This window comes from Hemitrygon akajei, chromosome 3, assembly GCF_048418815.1.
Source record: "Hemitrygon akajei chromosome 3, sHemAka1.3, whole genome shotgun sequence".
In the NCBI taxonomy this organism is placed as follows: domain Eukaryota; kingdom Metazoa; phylum Chordata; class Chondrichthyes; order Myliobatiformes; family Dasyatidae; genus Hemitrygon; species Hemitrygon akajei.
Genome location: NC_133126.1, coordinates 177649174 through 177670000, shown reverse-complemented (window position 1 = coordinate 177670000; position 20827 = coordinate 177649174). Strand labels below are relative to the sequence as shown.

General features: G+C 39.5%; 2 protein-coding genes across 8 annotated transcripts in view; one reads left to right on the top strand and one right to left on the bottom strand.

The window, feature by feature from the left end:
* Window positions 1–3324, top strand: part of LOC140725665 (thiamine transporter 2-like) — a 61386-nt gene extending 58062 nt beyond the window's left edge. The window contains exon 6 of the mRNA XM_073041440.1: window positions 2700–3324. Within this exon, the coding sequence (XP_072897541.1) occupies window positions 2700–2725 (26 nt within the window). The 3' untranslated portion in view covers window positions 2726–3324. The remainder of the gene's footprint in view (window positions 1–2699) is intronic.
* agfg1a (ArfGAP with FG repeats 1a) overlaps window positions 1–20223 on the bottom strand; it is a 59679-nt gene extending 39456 nt beyond the window's left edge. For 2 of the 7 annotated variants that reach the window (XM_073041431.1, XM_073041436.1), the window contains exons 1-5: window positions 19905–20214; window positions 14556–14649; window positions 7809–7924; window positions 3694–3856; window positions 522–672 (exon numbers count right to left, since the gene is read on the bottom strand). In XM_073041431.1, the coding sequence (XP_072897532.1) occupies window positions 522–672; window positions 3694–3856; window positions 7809–7924; window positions 14556–14649; window positions 19905–20065 (685 nt within the window). In that variant the 5' untranslated portion in view covers window positions 20066–20214. Of the gene's footprint in view, window positions 1–521; window positions 673–3693; window positions 3857–7808; window positions 7925–14555; window positions 14650–19904 lie in introns of all 7 variants that reach the window. The other 5 variants (XM_073041437.1, XM_073041438.1, XM_073041432.1 and 2 more) reach the window with 5 other exon arrangements.
* Between the last annotated feature and the right edge of the window lie 604 nt (window positions 20224–20827).

The following is a 20827-nucleotide window of genomic DNA, read 5'->3' as shown; positions in this document are numbered from 1 at the left end:
GTGTTTTTAAACCTAGAATGTAGAATTCACTTCTACAAAGGGAAGATGTGACAAATATCACATGCATTTTGAGGAAGAAATAGAATTAGACAGGGTTAGATGAAGAACGCTGGGAAGAACTTTAGTGTAGATTAATTGGGAAGCATAGTTATCAGTAAATGTGATGCAGTTATTTTCATATATTCAATGGTAGATGACTTCAAAGAAACATTGCAAACAGAAAGACACCCAGGGTATCCTATGAATGTAATGTGCTGTATCCAAAAGATTCACCCAAAAAGACACTAATTGAACATTCCATTTCAAGTGTTGTGCCAGCTCAAAGTACCTTTAGACATCTTTGCTAAATATTCTAACTTTTTGATCAATCAGCAAATATTCTCAACAGTTACAAATAAGCTTGCACTGTTTCAAACTGCACAATTTAAATTTTTTTTACACTTTCCTAAAATCAAAACTGTTAAAAACCTTCATTACTCACTGTGACATCAGCACAAAGAGACAACCAGTAAACATCTTACCTGTGTGACTGTTAAAATGTGCAAAGTCTGCAAAATATGGAGGCGCAGACTGGGGAGTAGCAAAAATGTCCCCTCCAAGGTCAGTGAGGAGGTCAAATGGAGCCACTTTCTTCTCCTGTTGAGATCCCTGGGAGCGACTGACTGCTGGAGACTTCAAGGAAATGTGATCACAATTTTAGATTTCCTCACTTGCAAATTGAATGGGAGCAAAGGCACAAAGGATGACAAATGGGAATCTACTGGAGAGGACAAGGGCCGACAGTGTGAAGGGAAGAGGATGGAGGTCACATAAAAGTGTCATCAACAATTCAGTGAATAACGAGCTAAGAAGGGGTGGCTGCATTAGGTGAGGAATTGGGAAAGGATTTGGTGAAAGAAATCCCAAATCCAAATCCAAAATCCCTGCCCCTTGTGGCTAAAGGGATCAGGGGATATGGAGAGAAAGCAGGTACAGGGTTCTGAGTTGGATGATCAGCCATGATCATACTGAATGGCGGTGCAGGCTCCAAGGGCCAAATGGCCTACTCCTGCACCTATTTTCTACGTTTCTATATGGGGTTTTCAAAGCCAGGATTTTTTTTTAATATAGAAAATCAATCCATATTCTTACTCTGTTAGGACTGGGTGTCAATCATGCTAAATGGTAACTCAGTGGCAGTCATCACCTCCAAAGCTGGGTCAATTATCACAGTTTTCCAGAGTTTTGCCAGAAATTAGGCATAATTTTGGGCAGCTTTTGCGTAATTAACAATTTTGGTGGAAGACAAGTTGGTGGAATGAATGAGAAATTATGAACCCTTTGTCATCCTTTCTGTGGTTTTAAACAACAGTTCTAACATTCATAATAACTAATAGTGGATGAAGTGAGCCAAGATGGCTTTACTCTCTGTTGACGCTGTTCTATTATCTGAATACATTTGCCTTTTCTGAGTAGTGCTCCTCAGCAGATTCAATACCATTTATTTTCCTGGGTAAATAGTAAAATTTCACAAATATTCAGCATTGTATCACCATGCTAGGACAGAAGATGCTGACTAATTGAATTACTGTACTATAACATGAGGCCGACTTTCAGCCCAATGAGTTCACATCAGCCCTTAAAATAGCAATCTGGTCAGTCAAGTCTGCCTCTTTGTCTCTGCAGCGTTACAATTTGCCCTTGAACTTCTAACAAGCTCTTTTTAAAAGACTAAGTTAATGGGCTGCAACACTTTTAGAGGCCTTGAATGCCAGATCATAACCAGTATCTATATAAATACTGGTAAGCATCAACTAGTATCACTCCCTTGGATGCAAGAAATACAAATTAACTCCAGCTCTATCAAACAAAATGATTGTGATGTGAAATTATTGTTAATTGGGAATTAATTTATTAGGAGACTGTCACTAGCGCAACACTTGGTGCAGTGAAATTACAAGATTATACTATTCCACTTCAATTGATGGGCAATATGTAAAAAAATGATACTTATCACTTTCACGTCCCATAGGGAGCAATGTTACCTCAGCAACTGTCAATGAAACCTCTAGGTCTCAGAATTATTTGCAAGATTTGTGTTTTTTTTTTAAAAATGTGAGTGTAGTGTAGTCACAGGCTGAAAAAGATTGTGTATTTATTGTGAAAAGATGAAAAGGTAGTTCTGTTGCAACCAATGAACACACAAATTATACTTCAACACAATTACCTTTCCATTATTTGGTACTTCAGTTTCTGTGAAACTAAAACTTGCTCTAATGCAAATGGCTTATTTTCCAATCTCTGAATCATTTGCCATTCGACATTTTCCTCATCATGTAGGGAAACCATTTTAATATTGGCCAATGAACCAATATTGACACATAGTGAAAAAATCATTATGCTATTTTAATGCCATTGTAGAAAATGTGCCTTAATTACTTATTTAACAAGTTCATAAAATATAAAAGCAGAAAAAAGCTAGGATAACTAAGTAGGTCAGGTTCATCTGCAAAAGAGGAAAATGTAACACTCTGGGTCAAAGACTTTGCATCAAAACTGAAAATAATGTATTTTCAGCTCCACTCGAAGAGTTAACAGGGTAATCAGAAAGATTGAAAGTATTACCCCTGAGATTCTGAAGAAAGGTCAATGACCTGAAACATTGATCCTGTTTTATTGAACGTCTGAATTTCAGCACATTTCCTGCATTTTTGTTTCAGGTATCAAACATCTATCAAAATTGTGATTTTGTATCAAAGAGGCTTCACAACAAAAGGAGAGATGGAAACCATCTTCACACACTGCAGTCAAAAATACATGCAAGTAATTTCTCACAAAAGAACCATGTACACTCATAGCTTTAATATAAATTATTAAAGTAAAATCAGCAAGTGCATTTTAGAATATTCATGATTCAGGTTTGACACCTGTCTGTTAAGATGTCGTGCATCTCATGGAGCTGACTTTATAATCCTCACTAATTTCAGTCCAACCCTGAGAGGTACCACATTGTGAAAGTACGATACCTTAGATTATATTAAGTTGAGGTCCTGTTTACCTGTTAAGTGTTAAAAATCCAAGGTAGAATTTCCATTCATTTAATTTTACTTCAAATTCCAAGCCACAGAAAAATATAAATCAAAGAATTTTATACGCTAGTTATGTGAAGCACAAGTGATTTCTGCTGGTTTAAAAAAAACGGTAAGCTAGACAATCACAAGGTCAGCCCAACTGCTTTATTAAATTGAATTAGTCTGGTACGATTCAATCGACTGTTGTCACTGTAAAGCTTCATGAAATCTTTTCAATTTATGCTTCTTTTTGGTGCAATTTACATGCAGAATTATATTCAAATGAATATTAAAAGATTAATCAATTTACAAAAGTAATTAGTGATGTCTTAAAACAATTGTTAAAATGGACTAACCGATTTAATGCTGTCATCCCTGATACACGGGAAAAATATACATGAAAGATTTGGCATGCAGTTTTGCAAATTAGTTCAAGCAGAAACTTCAATCATAATTTGAGAAACTACATATTTTTGCAATCAAAGGGCAAAATTTCTTAGACATCTTGGTATATTCCTTCTACAATCAAAGAATTAATTATTCAGTTCCTGCTGATCTTTCTGCAACATCAACGGGTAATAATAGGGTCATTCAAATAAGACATTGAGCAACAAGTTTGATTCAAATGCAAGTCTTCACTTACTTGGGTTGGTGTTTCTTTATTCAAAGGAAGTGCTGGTGTGGTGTCGGAGATTTGTGACTTTACTGGTTTGACCTCTGGTGTGCTACTTGCGCTGCTAGCTGAGGAACCTGAAATAGATGCATGGGCTGCTGCCACTGCCCAGGCTCGATCTGCTGGCACAAACCTAGTAGAGACCGATGCACAGAATAAAACACAATAGAACGAAGTACTGGCCAGTGCAGTGTTCCTCGTTTAAAGTTAATCACTGTATCAAAGCAACATCAGTTCTGCCACGATAAAACAGGAGAGGTAGCCAGGCAATAATGAGACTGTGGGGCTGTTCCTTTCCTCTTCTACCAGTGAGACTACATAATGTCTACGTCTGGCCCAAATGTGACTCCAAACAACCAACAACCTGAAGGGTTTCAGCCCAAAACGTAAACTGTTTATTCCTCTCCATGGATGCTGCATGACATGATTTGCTCCTCCAGCATTGTGTTTGTTGCTCTGGATTTCCAGCGTCCACAGAAACTCTGATGATCCAAACTACAAAGTGGCTGACATACAACCACCTCTCTGGCCATTACGGATGCAAAACAAATGCCAACATTTCCAACAATGAAGGCTGAATAAAGCTGAATAATGTCCTTACTACAAATTTTATATAAACATGAAATTCTAAACTAGACTTGCATTTAAAAGGTATGTGAAGACATTTTAAAGTCCACACAAAACGAATAGTTGTAAACTGTGTCTTTGGAAAACAAACATTTTTCAGTGCCATCCCTAGGAGAGAAATAGAACTGAATAGCTAACACAAAAGGATGGGCATATATTTCAGAACACAGCACTTCAAGGGCATAGCTTTAACAGAGCCACAACTATTTTGATTGCATTAACAGAAATTGTTCTCCTTTAATTAATCATTCTACATTTAATAAAAATTATTCTTCAATTCTCGATAAACACTGGAAACTTTCTCCACTTTTAGTAAGCCACAGAAGCAATCCAAAGTTCTAGAATTATATTATCTTTTTCTTCAAATCTCAGTGACCACATTATGCCAAATAGGTGAACAAATCCTGGATCTGGAAAGTCAAAAGAGCCTAGTCAGTAGTACAACTCCAATCTATACACCTGCATGAAGTGAAAACACAAATAATTTCCATCTTGCTTAGCCAGACATAGATACACGACAAAATTGGAACATTTTAAGATTTTCCTGCCATGTATCACAAGGATACACACTAAATTAGTAATCAGAGATTTAAACTTTAAACCAAACTGACTAGCTCATTCCTTAGGGTGAGCAAACGTATATTTCTAGCAAATCTCTTGCTCACTGACAGGAAAGGTCACATGACTTACTGATAAAGATGTACATTGCCAATACATACCATTAAACTGATTCTGCAGATCAAAACTGAGTGGGTGGGGAGTTTGGTTAGAATATGAGAATTGGTAATTTTAAAAAAATGTTTTTCTGGTTCAGATTGAATACTAATGAAGGACCCTTCAGTAAATGTGGTCAGTGCACTATCTACTCAGGGTCATAAACTCTCAAGAGTTATTACTACATGGAACAAGCTGTTACCTGGAGCTGTAATTGGATGAATGTCACCAGAAATATTCAATATTAACAAATATACATCAATTTAATCAGAAATCCAGAATTAGAACTTTTACAATACAAAATGTCAAAAGGCCTTGCATGCAAGATTCAATGGATCAAGTTTAGTCTTACCTTTTTTGCTTTTGATAATGTAGTTACTTATACTAATAGTGATATTTTAACAATGTGTTCACAATGCTTTCTCTATGGAAAAGTGAGAGGAAATGCTATTTATCAGATGTGATCATTTCTCATCATGTAGAGGGGCAGATCTTAATGTAGATTACAACATATTCATTCACGATTTCCTGGAGTCAAGTACCCACCAACACTGCCCACACCAACCTTAAGCCAATTGAACTTGCATAACAAAACTTCTCCTGCATACTACATACTTGCATCCTCTTTTAATGGCTTTACTTATTCTTTCCTCAATATATAAACTGAAGTACTCATTCAAGAACAACAGCACTCTCTATTTATGATTCTCCATCTTGAAAGATAACTTTCCCACTAAGTAGTGTGTGCCCCAGCATTCCTCTGGAACTTTGCCCTAATGCACTGAAGAGAGAACAATGCAGAGAAGCCTGGATGTCTGAGTCTGATATTATTCAGAAATATCAAAGCAGCAAAATCAAAATTCTCCAGATAACTTTACTTTTATTAAATGTCACAAATAACCATATAACTTGCCTATCTAGTGATAATCCTGACCAATCCAGCTGCAACAGATCGCCTGGATATACATTTCACTTCTATTCCAAACTTCCAAAACATCAATTCCTCATCAAGTGCAGTTGTAAAGATATGTAATCAATTTTGAATCAGTTTTGAAAGTGTGCAAAGAATCAACAGGCAAAGGTTGTTTGTGATTGATAGAAAGTTATGTAAAAGCATTAGTAACAATTGTGATCACTTTTAGTTATTCCAATTTAAGATCCTTAATAATATTTCGTCACACCTATTAGAGTATGAAAGTGGCATTATGACAAATGGTACCTGTGGAATTGTGCTGAAAGCCAAGATACTTTTGGTCATCTGTTTTGGACTTGTCCTAAAGTTAAAGGATTCTGGGTTAGCATCTTAGACTTTTTTTTGAAGAATTTAATAAAATAATAATTATGATCCGGTTACAATAGTAGTGGGAACTCCGAATCAGATTATTTCCTATAAAGCTACTAAAATTGGAAGAATGATGTACTACTATGTATGCTTCCATTATCAGGAAAGACACCAATGTCTTTAAACGGAAAATCCTATAAAAGGTAGTAGATTCGGCCCAGTACATCATGGTAAAGCCCTCCCAACCAATAAGCATACTTGTATCAACCCAAAACTCTGTCACAGGAAAGTAGCATCCATCATCAGAGATCCCTACCACCCAGGTCACAGCAGCAGGAAGGAGAGAGCATGACCTCGATGGTAGGGATCTCTGACGATAGACGCTGCTTTCCTGTGACAGCGTTTCAGGTAGAAGGCATAAGAGCCTTGGGTCTCACACCACTAGCTTCAAGAACAGTACTACCCCAACAAGCTTCAGGCTCTTGAATAAAATAGGGATAACTACATTCATTTGTCCCTACAACTAATAACCTGACTGTAAGGACACTTTATCTCATTATCACGCATTCACATTATTTATTGCCATTTATTTATATTTGCATCTGTACAGATTGTTGTCTACTGCACTCTGGTCGACCTTTCATTGATCCTGTTATAATTACTATTCTAGATTGCTGAGTCCTCCAAGAGGACCACAACCTTGCTGTGTTTGCTAGCCTGCATGCCTTAATGACCCAGAGAGCTAAACTATGTTGGCTGGAGTTAAGGTTTTATGCTTTGGCTCTCGGTAGGGTCACTCATGCCAAACAGGTCAAAGGTTAGAGGCCAGACTAAGACTGGTCCACTGACCCTCCAGGTTTGTGTATTCAGCTCAGGCCCAACAACTAGCAATGAAAAATCCTTCTACATCTAAATGGCCAAGGACAGACAGAGATGGATGACCTTCATTGCTGCCCAAAACAACAGCGGTGTATTGGGCATTACACAAGCTTTGCTGAGTATGCAGGATTGTATATGGTGACATACGTGTACATAGATAATAAATTTACTTTGAACTTCACTGAAAGGGTATTCACACCATTCATACAATTCAGCCATTTTGTTCATATATCAACGTGACTTCAGTACCTCCAACTGCACATCACACATTCGGCCATTGCCTGTATACATTCTATTTTTCCCCAATCACACTTCACAAACCCCAAAATACCTCATACATACTTCCTGTTTGCTCATATCACACCTTTTCCAACATAACAAAATCCAATGCACATCACCCCATCCAGGCCACCAATCTTCCCTGTTGAATTTCCTAATGTTATCGATATACTGTACAGCCTCGTGGCATTAACTAATACACTGAGACCTTTCATACATAATGAGCCAAGTCCAGACAGATGAATACTGAACCAGCCACAGATTGGCACACATCACTTTCAACAGGCACAGATTTAACATTTACCATCTTTTCTTCTCATATTTTTCCTGCAGGAAATCTTTGACTTTCTGAGGGTCTCTGAAATCGGGATAAACTGATGATCTTTCATCATACAATCCAAGCCAAATCTGTTTACACACCTAAATAAAAGGCAAAAATATCACATTGGTAAACATATTAAGAAAATTTATAGAAGCAAATGAATTAGGATCTAAATATAGCTGCAATCAAACAGAAGATTCTGCATCAAAAAGTACATTTCATGGTGTTTCTTAAAGCTTCACTTTACTGGCTATACAAATAGCAACACGTGAATAATCATTAAAATGAAAACGCATAGTCATAAGTTGAATGGGAAAGAGCAAAGGATGTATTACATCTTGGCCAGATTCTCTGCAGATCCAATTGATTGTTAAAGTTTGTGCATTTTATTTAGCTCTTGTGTAATGGGCAAAGTGAACAAGGAAGACACTTGGATCAAATGGGTTCACAGGCTTTTTTAAAAACCATATATGCCCCTTTACTTATAGTACCAGTCAGTTATTGGATTTCTAGATTAGCTGACACATCTAGATTAATCAGTGTATTATTAGTATTTTTTTCTAAAAATAGACAGATTTTTGTATTCAGAGGAGGAATGTATTGGGATAGTTTGCACTTTTCAGGTTATACGCCCTGCAGCAAATAGACTCTGTGTACTACACAGACAACAAAGTTCAATATAATTTCTGCGCTCTTTTTGGATTTCTGTTCCGAAACAAACCAGGATCAGAATGTCCGCAGAAAAATAATTCAATATTTATTCCACAGGAAGTGTAAAAATATATTCAGAGCATTATCTTGAACTGATCCCCCATATTGTTATAAATGGCATTACTAGATACCCATTTTCACATTTCACTGAATTCTTCTTCAGCTCACGAGAGAGCAAGTTTTCACTTTGGGGCCAAGGCCTTTTACATCAATTAATTTGGAGGCACATATGTTTAAAGTGTGCGTGCAAGAAACTACTGAAAAGGGAACATACAATTCTAACAATAATTAGAGGGAGAGGAAGATTGCTGAGTGTGTATTGAAGTGGAGGGTTTTCAAAGAAACCAACATTTCTTTCTAGTCTGGGACTCTGTTAGAGCAGCCAAAAGCCTGGAGTTCTGGTAATTTGCTACCACTTTAAATACTTCTTGCAACCCATTAATTAAATGCAATTTAGGACTTATTCAAAGTATTCAGTCAGTATAATTGATAAAATGTTGACAATTTTCATCTCTTTCACCATAATTATATGGACAGACACAGAATGCAAAACACAACAGTTCTTTAGATATTAAACAATCAGAACAAACCTCTTTGTATAGCATCTTTCATAATCATTTAGCCATCTAATTTTTGTACCATTAAATAAATGCTTCTGATGTACAGCTTTGATAGATGTAGAAAAATGTAAGAGTGATTTTCTCTCTGCAATATCCCACACACGACTGAGAAAAATGATTTAATTAATCTGGGATTTTTAGTGATACATTTTTGGGAACATATGGTAATCTGTGCAAATTAAACTACCAACTCTTCTTTGAATAATGCTGTGAAGCTTTAAACATTTCATACATAATACAGCACATGAGTAGAGATCTGAAGCATCAGTCTAGCCTAACTCAAATCACAGAGAGGCTTCAATCCATAGCCATTTGATTCAGCAGTAGCATGGAGCCAAGCCGAAATTTGGCATCTTTCCTCTTCGCAGACGTTTAGCTGCAGCATTATCTGCCTTTATCAATCACAGAGCATCCAAATATTTATCAAAACTAAAATGATGAAGATGCAACTGGAAGAACTTGAATTTTGCAGCCCCTTTCTAGGTTAAGTGCAAACCTTCCAGAATGCAAATCAGGCAAATCTGTCAACGTTATCTCGTCATCAGTAACATTTTTCATTTCTCTGCTCCTCCTGAAACAATTGTTCAACTAATAATAAAGCAAGAGTATTTAAGAAATGATACAATTCATCTGAAGACTGTCACGCAACTATTTTGCAGTAAATTTGATTAATTAAAAGTATGAGTTTTTTTTTTTAAAGAGTATGACGTTATGCTGCATAATTACGCAGCAAGCTTTGCTTCCAAAAATTAATTTAATGATCAACCTTTACAATCTTTGTCACAGAATAGTCTGCATTCTGAAAACATCTGCAGAACTGAGGGGACTGGAAGGATGAAGGCTCAAAATCCAGTTGAAAACAAATGATCCTACGACAGCGAGCATATTTCGGCCATTGATGTACAAGAACAAGCTTAGTCTTATAAATTACTGTCTATGGTGAAAATCTATGTTGCAATTTGAAACAAAATTGTGGTAAATACAGAAGTGAGGTGTAATTTAAAAATACAGACTCCTAAACCAAGCCAATAGTTAAATTAAGACTTCAGGGATATCATTTCTTCTATTACAAATACGATAACAAATGCTAAGGAGAAAAGCCAATACAAGGAAAATGATATCCAATAAAAATTACATTTAATATATAAATAATTAAAGTTTAAGAAATTAAAAATACATTTTGATCTATAACCTTTAATTATGGTCTCGTTTGATCTGTAGAAACCATCTTACCATGTACTAATTTGCTCTGTAATTTCAAAAGCATTTATTCTGGAACAAACTTGTCAGTTTCCTATTAAAACACTACCTTGTTCTTCTCCACACTCTTTAATATTTTATCTGCTACCTAAACAAAAATCATTTCAAGCATTTATCTAAACTTGTGAATGCATCATTAACATGATCATCAATAAAACTGATGAAACCAAGTATATAGTACATAGCAACACAAAGTAATTAGTACTAATACTTGAACTAATAATTTTTACATCATTAGCTTGTATTGAACAGATATAGATTTGCATATGTGCAAATTAAAACTAATAAGAATAATTGGATTCTGCTACCAGGAGATGGATACAGAAAACATGGATACACATATGCATCAATGTGGATTGGTAAAATAGTGTCGAATATAGTATTTGTTAGTATCTCGAGCATTGCGAGCAGTTTTGAGCCCCTTATCCAAGACAAGATGTGCTGGCACTGGAGAGGATCCAGAGGAAGCTCACAAGATTCCAGGAATGAACGTGTTAACATATGAGGAGCACTTGATGGCTCGCTGCAATTTAGAAGAGTGGGGAGGTGGAGTTGGATCTCGTAGAAATCTATCAAATATTGAAAGGCCTAGATAGAGTGGATGTGGAGAGGAAGTTTCTTATAGTGAGGGATTCTAGGACTAGAGGGCATAGTCTCAGAATAGAGAGATGTCCATTTAGAAGTCCCCATTTGCAGACTAATGGAAATGATTAACAGTTTCATTTCCTCCACAGATCCTGCCAACACTACTATTTCTTGTACTGTTGCATTTTTGCTAGATAAGTTCCAGATTGGAGTGGTATTGGTGTTAGTTTATTGTTGTCACATTTACCAAGCACAGTGAAAAGTCAGTCTTACAGACTATTCATACAGATCAAATCATTACACAGGACATTAAGGCATTTATTCTGGAACAAACTTGTCAGTTTCCTATTAAATCACTACCTTACAAAACAATAATACACAATAAAGTGTAAAAGCTACTGAGGAGTTGCAGTGTAGATAAACAACAAAATGCAAGATCCTAATCAGGTATGTGGTGAGGTTAAGAGGACAAGAGGTCTGTTCAAGAGTCTGAAAAGTGGGACAGAAGCTCCTTTGAGCTTGGTAGTAAGTGCTTTCAGGCTTTTCTACAGCCCAGTGGAAGGACAGGGAAAAGAGAATCTGATAAATGGGATAGAAGTTGCCTTGAGCTTGGTGGTACGTGCTTTCAGGCTTTTCTACAGGACGGGGGAAAGAGAACGCCTGGGTTGTGTGGGTTCTTTGATTAAACCGGCTGCTTTACTGAGGCAGCAAAATATATAGACAGAGACCATAGGAGAGGCTGGTTCTTGTGGTGAATTTAGCTGTGTCCACAACTCTGCAGTTTCTTGCAGCCGTGTACAGAGCAGTTGCCATACCAGGTTGCTACGCATCCAGACAGGTGCTCTTTCTACAGCGCAACGATAAAAATTGGTTAAGAGTTGATGGAGACATACCAAATTTCTTTAGCCTCCTGAGGAAGTAGAAGTGTTGGCGAGTTTTCTTGACAGTGACACCAACGTGGTTGGATGAGAACAGGATACTGGTGATGTTCACACCTAGGAACTTGAAGATCTCACCCCCCCCCCCCACCCCAAACTCAACATTGTTGACATAGACAGGAGCACGTGAATGACCAGCTCTTTTGTTTCAGAATCGAGGCACGATCATTAAGAATGTCAGTTTTCGACAATAAGAGTTCAAGACTCAAAGGCACAGACCACATAGAAAACATCAGTTAATTGGGACAGCACGGCAGCATAGTGGTTAGCAATTCCAGCTGGTGCCTGTAAAGAGTTTGTACGTTCTTCCTGTGACTACCTGGGTTTCCTCCAGGTGCTCAGTTTCTTCCCACATTCCACAGATGTACCAGTTGGTAGGTTAATTACTCAGTGCAAATTGTCCAGTGATTAGGCTAGCATTAAATCAGGGCCATTGGACCAGAAGGGCCTATTCTGCGCTGTATCGCACATAAATAAATAAAATAAATCATGACACTGACAAAAGATGAAGATCAAATCATTGACAAGGAGCCATGAGGGTGTGAGAGGCATTCAGAGACAGGAAGCATTGCTGTATGTGAACATCTTCAAATCTGAAGTTTCATTAAACTTTGTACAGTTAACTAATATATCAGATCAACTTTTTACTTGGTAACAAGCCTTAGTACTTCGCATCTTAAATATACAACCACAGCCTGAATTACCACAAAAGATCAGCATGTGTGAATGACATCTTTCAAACCCAAAGTCTGAATCAAAAGTTAAGGGTTAAGTCAGACTTACAAAACCACACCAGCAATAAGAACACAGACTCAGAACACAGCTGCAAAAGGTTTTGAAGTTCCATTCTTCTATTTGGCGCAAGTTTGCATTTCCACCAGGTAGCAGCTGAAATTTTGGAATAGTGGCTTAATTCAGCATGTCTTTTGTAAATGTGGAAAAATATTGGCACATCTGTTTTAGACACATTAGACATAGCAGACAGCCTACCATCTCAGCTAAGTACATGGCAATCACATATGGCAGAGAAGGGGAAAGATTAGCATGAACAACGTTATTCAGCGAAGATGAGAAGGAACAATATAAAATACCGTAGATTCCGGACTACAGAGCGCACCTGATTAAAAGCCGCTGGCTCTAATTTTAGAAATAAAATCAATTTTTTAATTGTAAAGGCCGCACCGGATTTTAGGCCGCACCGCTACTTTTAAATATATATACGTATCGGTAACACAAATTACGTTGCATATACTTTTTTACTGAACAGCACGAACAACATTCCAATATCTCCTAGCGACTGGTAAAAATATATATACTGCGAGCCTTTAACTTAAAAGCAGCGTTTTCGCTCGGGTCTAACGCGCTTGCGTAACGCGATTGGGTCTAATCGGGTCTGACGCGCTTGCGTAACGCGATCGGGTCTAATCGGGTCTGACGCGCTTGCGTAACGCGATCGGGTCTAATCGGGTCTGACACGCTCGGGTCTTGCTTTTCTTCGAGTATTTTCCATGTTGATGAGGGGGAGTACAAATGACTGATTTACAATAATTTAATTGTGAAAGTGCGCTTGATTTATCATACAATTTCATTGGACCTCTGAACTACTCATCAATTTTATTGGTCTACTGTTACGAGGCAAAATGTTTACGAGGCGGCATGAAAAAAAACCATGTATTAGCCGCTTCGGATTAAAGGCCGCAGAGTTCAAAGCTGTTCAAAATGTGGGGAAAAAGTAGCGGCTTATAATCCGGAATCTACGGTACATGTTTGGCTTTTCTTAAATTTAGGCAGCAGCTCTTTCGTTCCGGCCCCAGCTTTCAGGAGCTTTTGACTGAGCCCAACCCTACCCTGAATAATTTATGCAGCAGCAGAAAGGCTCACTTTGATGCAACAATACAGCCGTTGCAAGCACCAAGCAGAAGTGTGTAGACTTCAACTGGAAGTTGTAAATTGCTATTGGGAACCTGCCTTCATTTAATCAGTGACAATTCCAATTCCAACATGGACTCCACATTCAATATGATTTGAGATGGCCCAGAAAGACAAGAATATTCTTCCTCAAAATAAGCTGGTTCAATGAGTTAGGTTAGCAGATAGGCATGTCACACTTTTAATAAGATTTCAGGGTTCTATTTCGGTCAGCATGGTAAGACACGTGGCCTTGTGGTTTATGAAGCAGAGGCATTTAATTGACAGAGTTCTTATTCATAATGATTTTACTTAAAATAACTAGATAAGGAAATGGATTCTTCATAATAGAAAAATGGTGGAAAATGTGAATTGCTTAAACGTACTCAATCTAAAAAAAAAAGATCCAAGAAGATGTTCCAGCTAGAAGCCTCTTTAACATGATTAAATCTGGAAGAAAGGCTTGATCTTCCAGCATTCTCAAAGCTAGCACAACTGGACTGACCTCAAATATCATCCTTTACCAATAAAAGCAAAGGGCTCGCAGATTACCAAAGGAAATTCTGCAGATTACAGAGGATGGATGTAGTGTCATGCAAGAGACTAAGCCTCCAAATGCAGGGCAAAAGACATGGAAATCAAGTCAAATCTTGGTCAACCCATTAAACAAAGTAAATAAATTCATGCAAATGCTTAATCACACTTACCTCATTACCATGTGTTCTCAAAAATTCAATTTCTTGCATTGTGAAGGTGGTCATGGAGATCGACTTGACTCTATGTGGAGGATTCAGCCCTCGCCTACAGATTTAAAGCAAAATTGATTTGCTGCCATTACAATTTGTGCAAAAATGCTTGATTTTTTATGTATAAACTACAACTTTTGTATGTATCTGCCTTTGTTTTGTTAATTACAGTGCACAACGTATTAATCATTCTTATTCTCCCATCAAATTAGACTATTTAGAAAAGGATAAAAGAACTATGGTTCAGGGGATTCTTTTTGCTAACCATTTTAAATGTATCACACTATGAAGAGATAAACTCTCTTTACTTGCACGCGTACTTTGACCATCAGAGTTTAATGCTACCATGTGGAATTGGTACACTCACTACATATTCTTTCATTTAACAAGTGGACGGCCTTAGAAGTCCAATGAGCTCAAAATATCCATCAGGAATAAAGTTGTTAATATTTTACCATGAGTGGCCAATATATATTTCCAGTTCCTCTTACAATTACCTATGAAAGGTAGTAAGTGATTCACTCAATTGTATTAACCCACTTCAAACATAGTTTAGAGTGGGACACAGCCCATCAGATCTTTCTCAGACCCACCTGGGTATGTCAACAAATGGTACCATTACCAAGAAGGCTAACATCAAAGACTGCCTGAAAATGACCATTAAAAATAAAGATTTAAAAATGAAAGATTAGCTTTATTTATCACATGTACATCAAAACATGTGTTAGCGTGTGGCCTAGTGGGCAAGGCATCAGACTAGTAACCTGAAGGTCACTGGTTCGAGCCTCAGCTGTGTTTGTGTCCTTGAGTAAGGCACTTAACAACACATTGCTCTGCGATGTCACCAGTGCCAAGCAGCATGGGTCCTAGTGCCCTTCCCTTGGACAACATCGGTGGTGTGGAGAGGGGAGACTTGCAGCTTGGGCAACTGCCGGTCTCCCATACAACCCTGCCCAGGCCTGCGCCCTGGAAACTCCAAGCGCAAATCCATGGTCTCTCGAGACCGACAGATGCCACCTAACCTAACATCAAAACATTAGTTGAAATGTGTCATCCCAAAATCAGTGAAGATTGTTGTGAGCAGCCCAAGTGTAGCCACGCTTCTGATGCCAACCAACATACACACGACTATGTATAACCCCGTGCATCTTTGGATTGGGGGAGCAGACCGGAGCACCGAGGGGAAACGGGGAGAATACACAAACTCCTTCCTGGCAGTAGCAAGAACTAAATCCCGAATGGTGATCGCTGGGAATGTAGTTCTCTTAATCATGCTGCCCACTAATTCCTTCAGCAATTTTATCACTGTTTTGCCATACTCCACTGACAGATTGCAAGTTCCCATCATCCTCAGGCTCCACTAACGCCCGTGCAAAAGAATAGCCAACAGAATATCAGCCTTGGTTAGAGCATTAGAAAATAAACGGAAACTTTGCAGGAAACACCAATTAGATCATGGCAAAGTGCTATATTTAGTCCTGGGCACTGCGACCTAAAATAGTGATACTGGCGTTCAAAGCACTGGGATACAGACTCATAAGTTCAGGCCTCTTAATGGTGAGGTTATACAGAAATTATTTCCCTAGAATATCAAAATTTAAGTATTGACAATTACACATTTTAATGTATTTTTCAAAGAAAATGAAAGAAAATTCTGATCAAGAAATCTGGGACAGAGAAACAATTTTAAAATCAGAGCCAAGCTATTCAGGAGGTAGATTAGATTTCTTCACACAATGTAATTCACGCAAAAATACACAAAACTCACCTAATGATTAACTTTAAATCAGAGAGAAGTAAATTTAGACCACCTAAGGACATACGAAGATTTACAGACAGGAAATACCCATAATCTCTTAGAAGTGTAAGGCCAATTTGCCCTCTTCCTCCACGGAGACATTGTGTACAGTATAGAAATAACCTGACTTTAGACTCAACCAGTTAGAAGCAGACTGTCCAGACCTTTCAGTCCCAACTGTGTCTCCACCATAAATGTTTTACTAAAGCTACAGGTTAACTGTATTTATTCAGGATTTTCCATAGCAATGGCTGTACTGTGAGATTCTACGAAACCCATCAATACAGTGCCAATAACGAGTTTCTGCATATTTCACACAGGTGCAAACTGAGTTATACTTAATAGAACATGACCTCATCTGAATGATTGGCACATTCAGAGAGAGTTAATTATGCATTCACTTTGTAAGCCTTTGGGCAGGTTGCGCTAGTTTTTTGAATTATTTTTACACCACGTTTGACTTTCAATAGAAAGCATTTCTGAAAGGCTTATTTTCCTATTCCTAGGAATTCTGGCACAGTCTGCTTTATTCAATTTTACACTGGATAATTCTCCGGAGACATACGTTTTTTTTCTTTAAGGAGCTGTTATGAAGAATAACGCAGACATAAACAGTGATCCTGTGTTCCTTCCCCAGAAATTATACTGTGCTAATTATACACCAGTGAAAACTCAGGTTAAAGTGTTCCGAGGTTTTTAATTTTCTTGATCAAATTGGAAACTGGGGACAGAGCAACCAGGGAACTGTAAAGCCCCTAAAGTAGTCATATATAAAACTAAACAGTTGACATCTAATTCTGGCCGTTGGCACACCACAAAGCTACTGTCTCCAAAATTAAACTGGCTGCTTCACAATCTATTCTTTCTTAATACTCAATGGCCCTCTCTCGCTTTCTTCACTGTCTTTGGCCTTTAGCTTCCGAACATTTCAACTAAATCAGTCAAATTGGTCCTCCGATTTATACTGAAGAACACTTTTAGCATCCTTTTTCAAATTCTGCAGCACTCTATTACCATCTGCATGTTGTTTTTTTCCCCAAATGGATGGTATAACTTTGCACAATATTTAGTTACTTATTTGCTTCTTGTATTTCGGGACCACTTTACAGGGAAGCAGAGATAACCGAGCCACTGCCATGAAGTTCCAGAATCCTTCGTTCAATCCTGACCTCTGCTGCTATCTGTTCAGGGTTTGTAGATCCGCCTGGGCTTTTGCTGGATATTCCAACACAAGGGCTTGTAATTTGATGGGTTAACCAGGTGCCGTAAATTGCCCCTGGTGTCCAGCTGAACGGAGGAATCTGGGGGAGATGATAGAAATATGGAGAGAATGTTGAAGTTGTACAAGACATTGGGGAGGCCTAACTTGGAGTATTGTGTGCAGTTTTGGTCACTTACCAAGAGGATAGAGTTCAAAGAGTACAGAGAAAACATACAAGGATGTTGCCAGGCATGGAGGTCTTGAGTTATACTAAGATTGACTAGGTTAGGACTTTATTCCTTGGAACTTAGAAGATTGAGAGATGATTTGATAGAGATACATGAAATTATGAGGGGGCTAGATAAGAGTAATTGCAAGCAGCCTTTTACCACCGAGGGGGGTTGGGTTTACAAACAGAGGTCATGGGTTAAGGGTGAAAGGTGAAAAGTTTAAGGGGAACACGAGGAGAAACTTCTTCACTCAGAGTATCATGAGAGTGCGGAATGAGCTGCCAGCACAAGTGTGCATGTGAGCTCGACTTCAATGTTTAAGAGAAGTTTTGATAGGTATATGGATAGTAGGGATATGGTCAGCTTTGGTCCCAGAGCAGTTTGATGGAAGTAGGCAGTTTAAATGGTTTTGGCATGGACTAGATGGGCTTGTTTCTGTAGTGTACTTTTCTATGACTCTATTAAAATGAACTTTGTGTTAAGTGAGTGATTAAGGGTAACCTGTTGGGCCTGTTTCTATGCTTTATTACCATGACTATCAACAAATTAACAATCCTATAGCGCACATAATTGACTTGTAAATAACTGCAGTCCTAATGAAGGATCTTGGTCCGAAATGGCAACTTCATTTTCCTCCATAGATTCTGCCTGACCTGCTGAATCCCTCCAGCATTTTGTGTGGGAATTAAGATTTCCAGCATCTGCAGAATCTCTTGTGCCTCAGAGTTCATGCTGCTAAAGCTCTTACAGACACTTTTCTGGATTGGTTTGTCTCCCCCCCTCCCCCTCTTTCAGGCAGTGAATTTCAGACCCCCATCAAATATGCATGAAGAGTGCAAATTCTTTTTCCACAACTTACTGCTAAATCTGCTCGTTCCATCAACTTCGTGGAATGTGCCCCACCTGCAATATATTAGCTCCCGTGGAGTGCACCCAGAAGATTCATGCAGCCCTTTAATGTGGCAAAACATTCAGATGCACTTCACAGAAGTTGCAGCAAATGAAACCTGGCTCCATTCTATGCAGGATGTTAGTGCAGATGACCAAAAGATTTCTTGTAGATAAACCTTAACGACTATTTTAAGAGAATGAAAAAATGCCAAAGAGGTTTAGTGAGGCAATTCCAGAGCTTGGAGCCAAGGCAACTAAAGGTACTGTCACTGTACTGTCAATAAATTTAGCAAAAATCAAGGTGCCATATGCTTTGCAAAATAAATAAGCTAAAGAAGGTTACCAAGATAGACAGGGGCACCGGCATCAAATAAATTATAAACAAGGCTAAGTATTTTAAAATAGAGGCATTGGCAAATCAGAAACCAGTGCAAATTTGTGTGCACAAGTATTTTAAGTGAACAGGGCTTGGTCTGAATTATTACCAATTTCAGACAGAAGGAGACACAGATGGACTCGGAGGTTGGGGATTAGAGTTTTCAACAAAGCATGAAGATAATTGCTTGGGTCTACCCAAAATTTCTACACTACAAATAGTTGCTCCTGGAGCACTGCATGTCAGCCTATTTAAGACACAATGGAGCAATCAAGATGGCAGCAACTTTCGCCCACATGTTCTATTTCTTATAAATGAGAAAAGAAACAAGGTTAACCAAATTCGTGCAGTTAAGATTCTATCAGTAGTCAAGCATCTCCTCTAGCAATGCAGAGTAGCCAGATTTCAAAGCTACCATTTTCTCCACAACTTCTTGACTCTATGATGTTAGCCCTTTCTCTTTTACCAGCATGATACCTTCTTTCCATCCCTACTTTTTAGTCATGCGAAGAGATGGACCGAATTCGCAACCTCTCTGAAATTACTTCTACTCTTCTCGCTACGTTCTTCCTCAACAACCTAGAATCCATATTTCAATTCCCTTTTATTTCAACTGTTCCTCCCCATCTCCTGTTCCTAGACCGTGTCTTGTCTGTGGGACACTCCTTCCACTCGACCTCTGGCGTGCGTCTCTCACCTATTCCCTCCGGAGCCGCGCCCTCTCTCCCTCCCTGCGATGCTGCAGCCTCCCTCTACATTCTGCCGCCGGCAGCGTGAGGAGAGAGGCCTGGCTGCCCCGAGCTCTCGTACTCACAGGATGCCGCTGCAAGATGTGCAGACGAAGGAGCCGATGGTCATGTTGGCGTAGGTCGGGCCTCTCTGGTCGCAATCGAAGCATTTCCTGTTGTGTAGCAGCGTTGTCATCTCCCGCAGCAGCTTCAGGTGCCTCTCCTCCTGCTTTCGCTTGGCTGCCATACGGACGGCACCGTGGAGACTGATGATCCAGCAGAAGAGCGGAGAGGACACGGCGCTGCAGCAGAGTCGGGGGAGGGACTAGAGGTGGGCACACTCCCAACCGGAAAGGCCCGCTACTTCCGCTGGGGAGGGGACGGCAACCACAGACCGGAGGGAGAAGGGAAGGTGAAGACTGAAGAGGAGGAGTGGGAGGGGCGAAAGATTAAGGGGGAGGGGCGAGGGCAGGAGTGGGAGGGGCGTGGGCGGGTGGAGGGGAGGAGGGAGAAGGGAGGGGTGGGGTGCTAAGGGGAGGGGTGGAGCGGGTGTGGGGAAGGGTGGGAAGTGAGGAGTGGAAGGGAGAGGGTCGGGGCGAGGGGATGAGGGGAAGTGGTGGAGCAAGGGGTGGGGCACAGGGAGGAGGGGGAGGGATAGAATGAGGAGAGGTGTGGCTGTGGGGCAGGGCTGGGTAGGGTCAGGGGAAGGGTGGGATGAGGGGAGGGTCAGGGCGAGGGGATGAGGGTGAAGTGGTGGGACAAGGTGTGGTAGGGGAGGAGGTGGGGGTGAGGGGATCAGGGATGGGCGAGGAGGGAGGGTGAGAGTGGGGAGAAGGGGTGAGGAGTCGACAGGAGGGAGAGGGACAAAGGGAGGTGGGCAAGGGTAGGGTGAGGGGCAAAGGGAGGAAGGTAAGGGGAAGGAGAGAATGGGGAGAGGAAGAGGGGGAGTGGTGTTTAGTGGAGAGGAGTGAGTGGGGCGGCAGAGGGGGAAGGATAGTCAGGAGGCAAG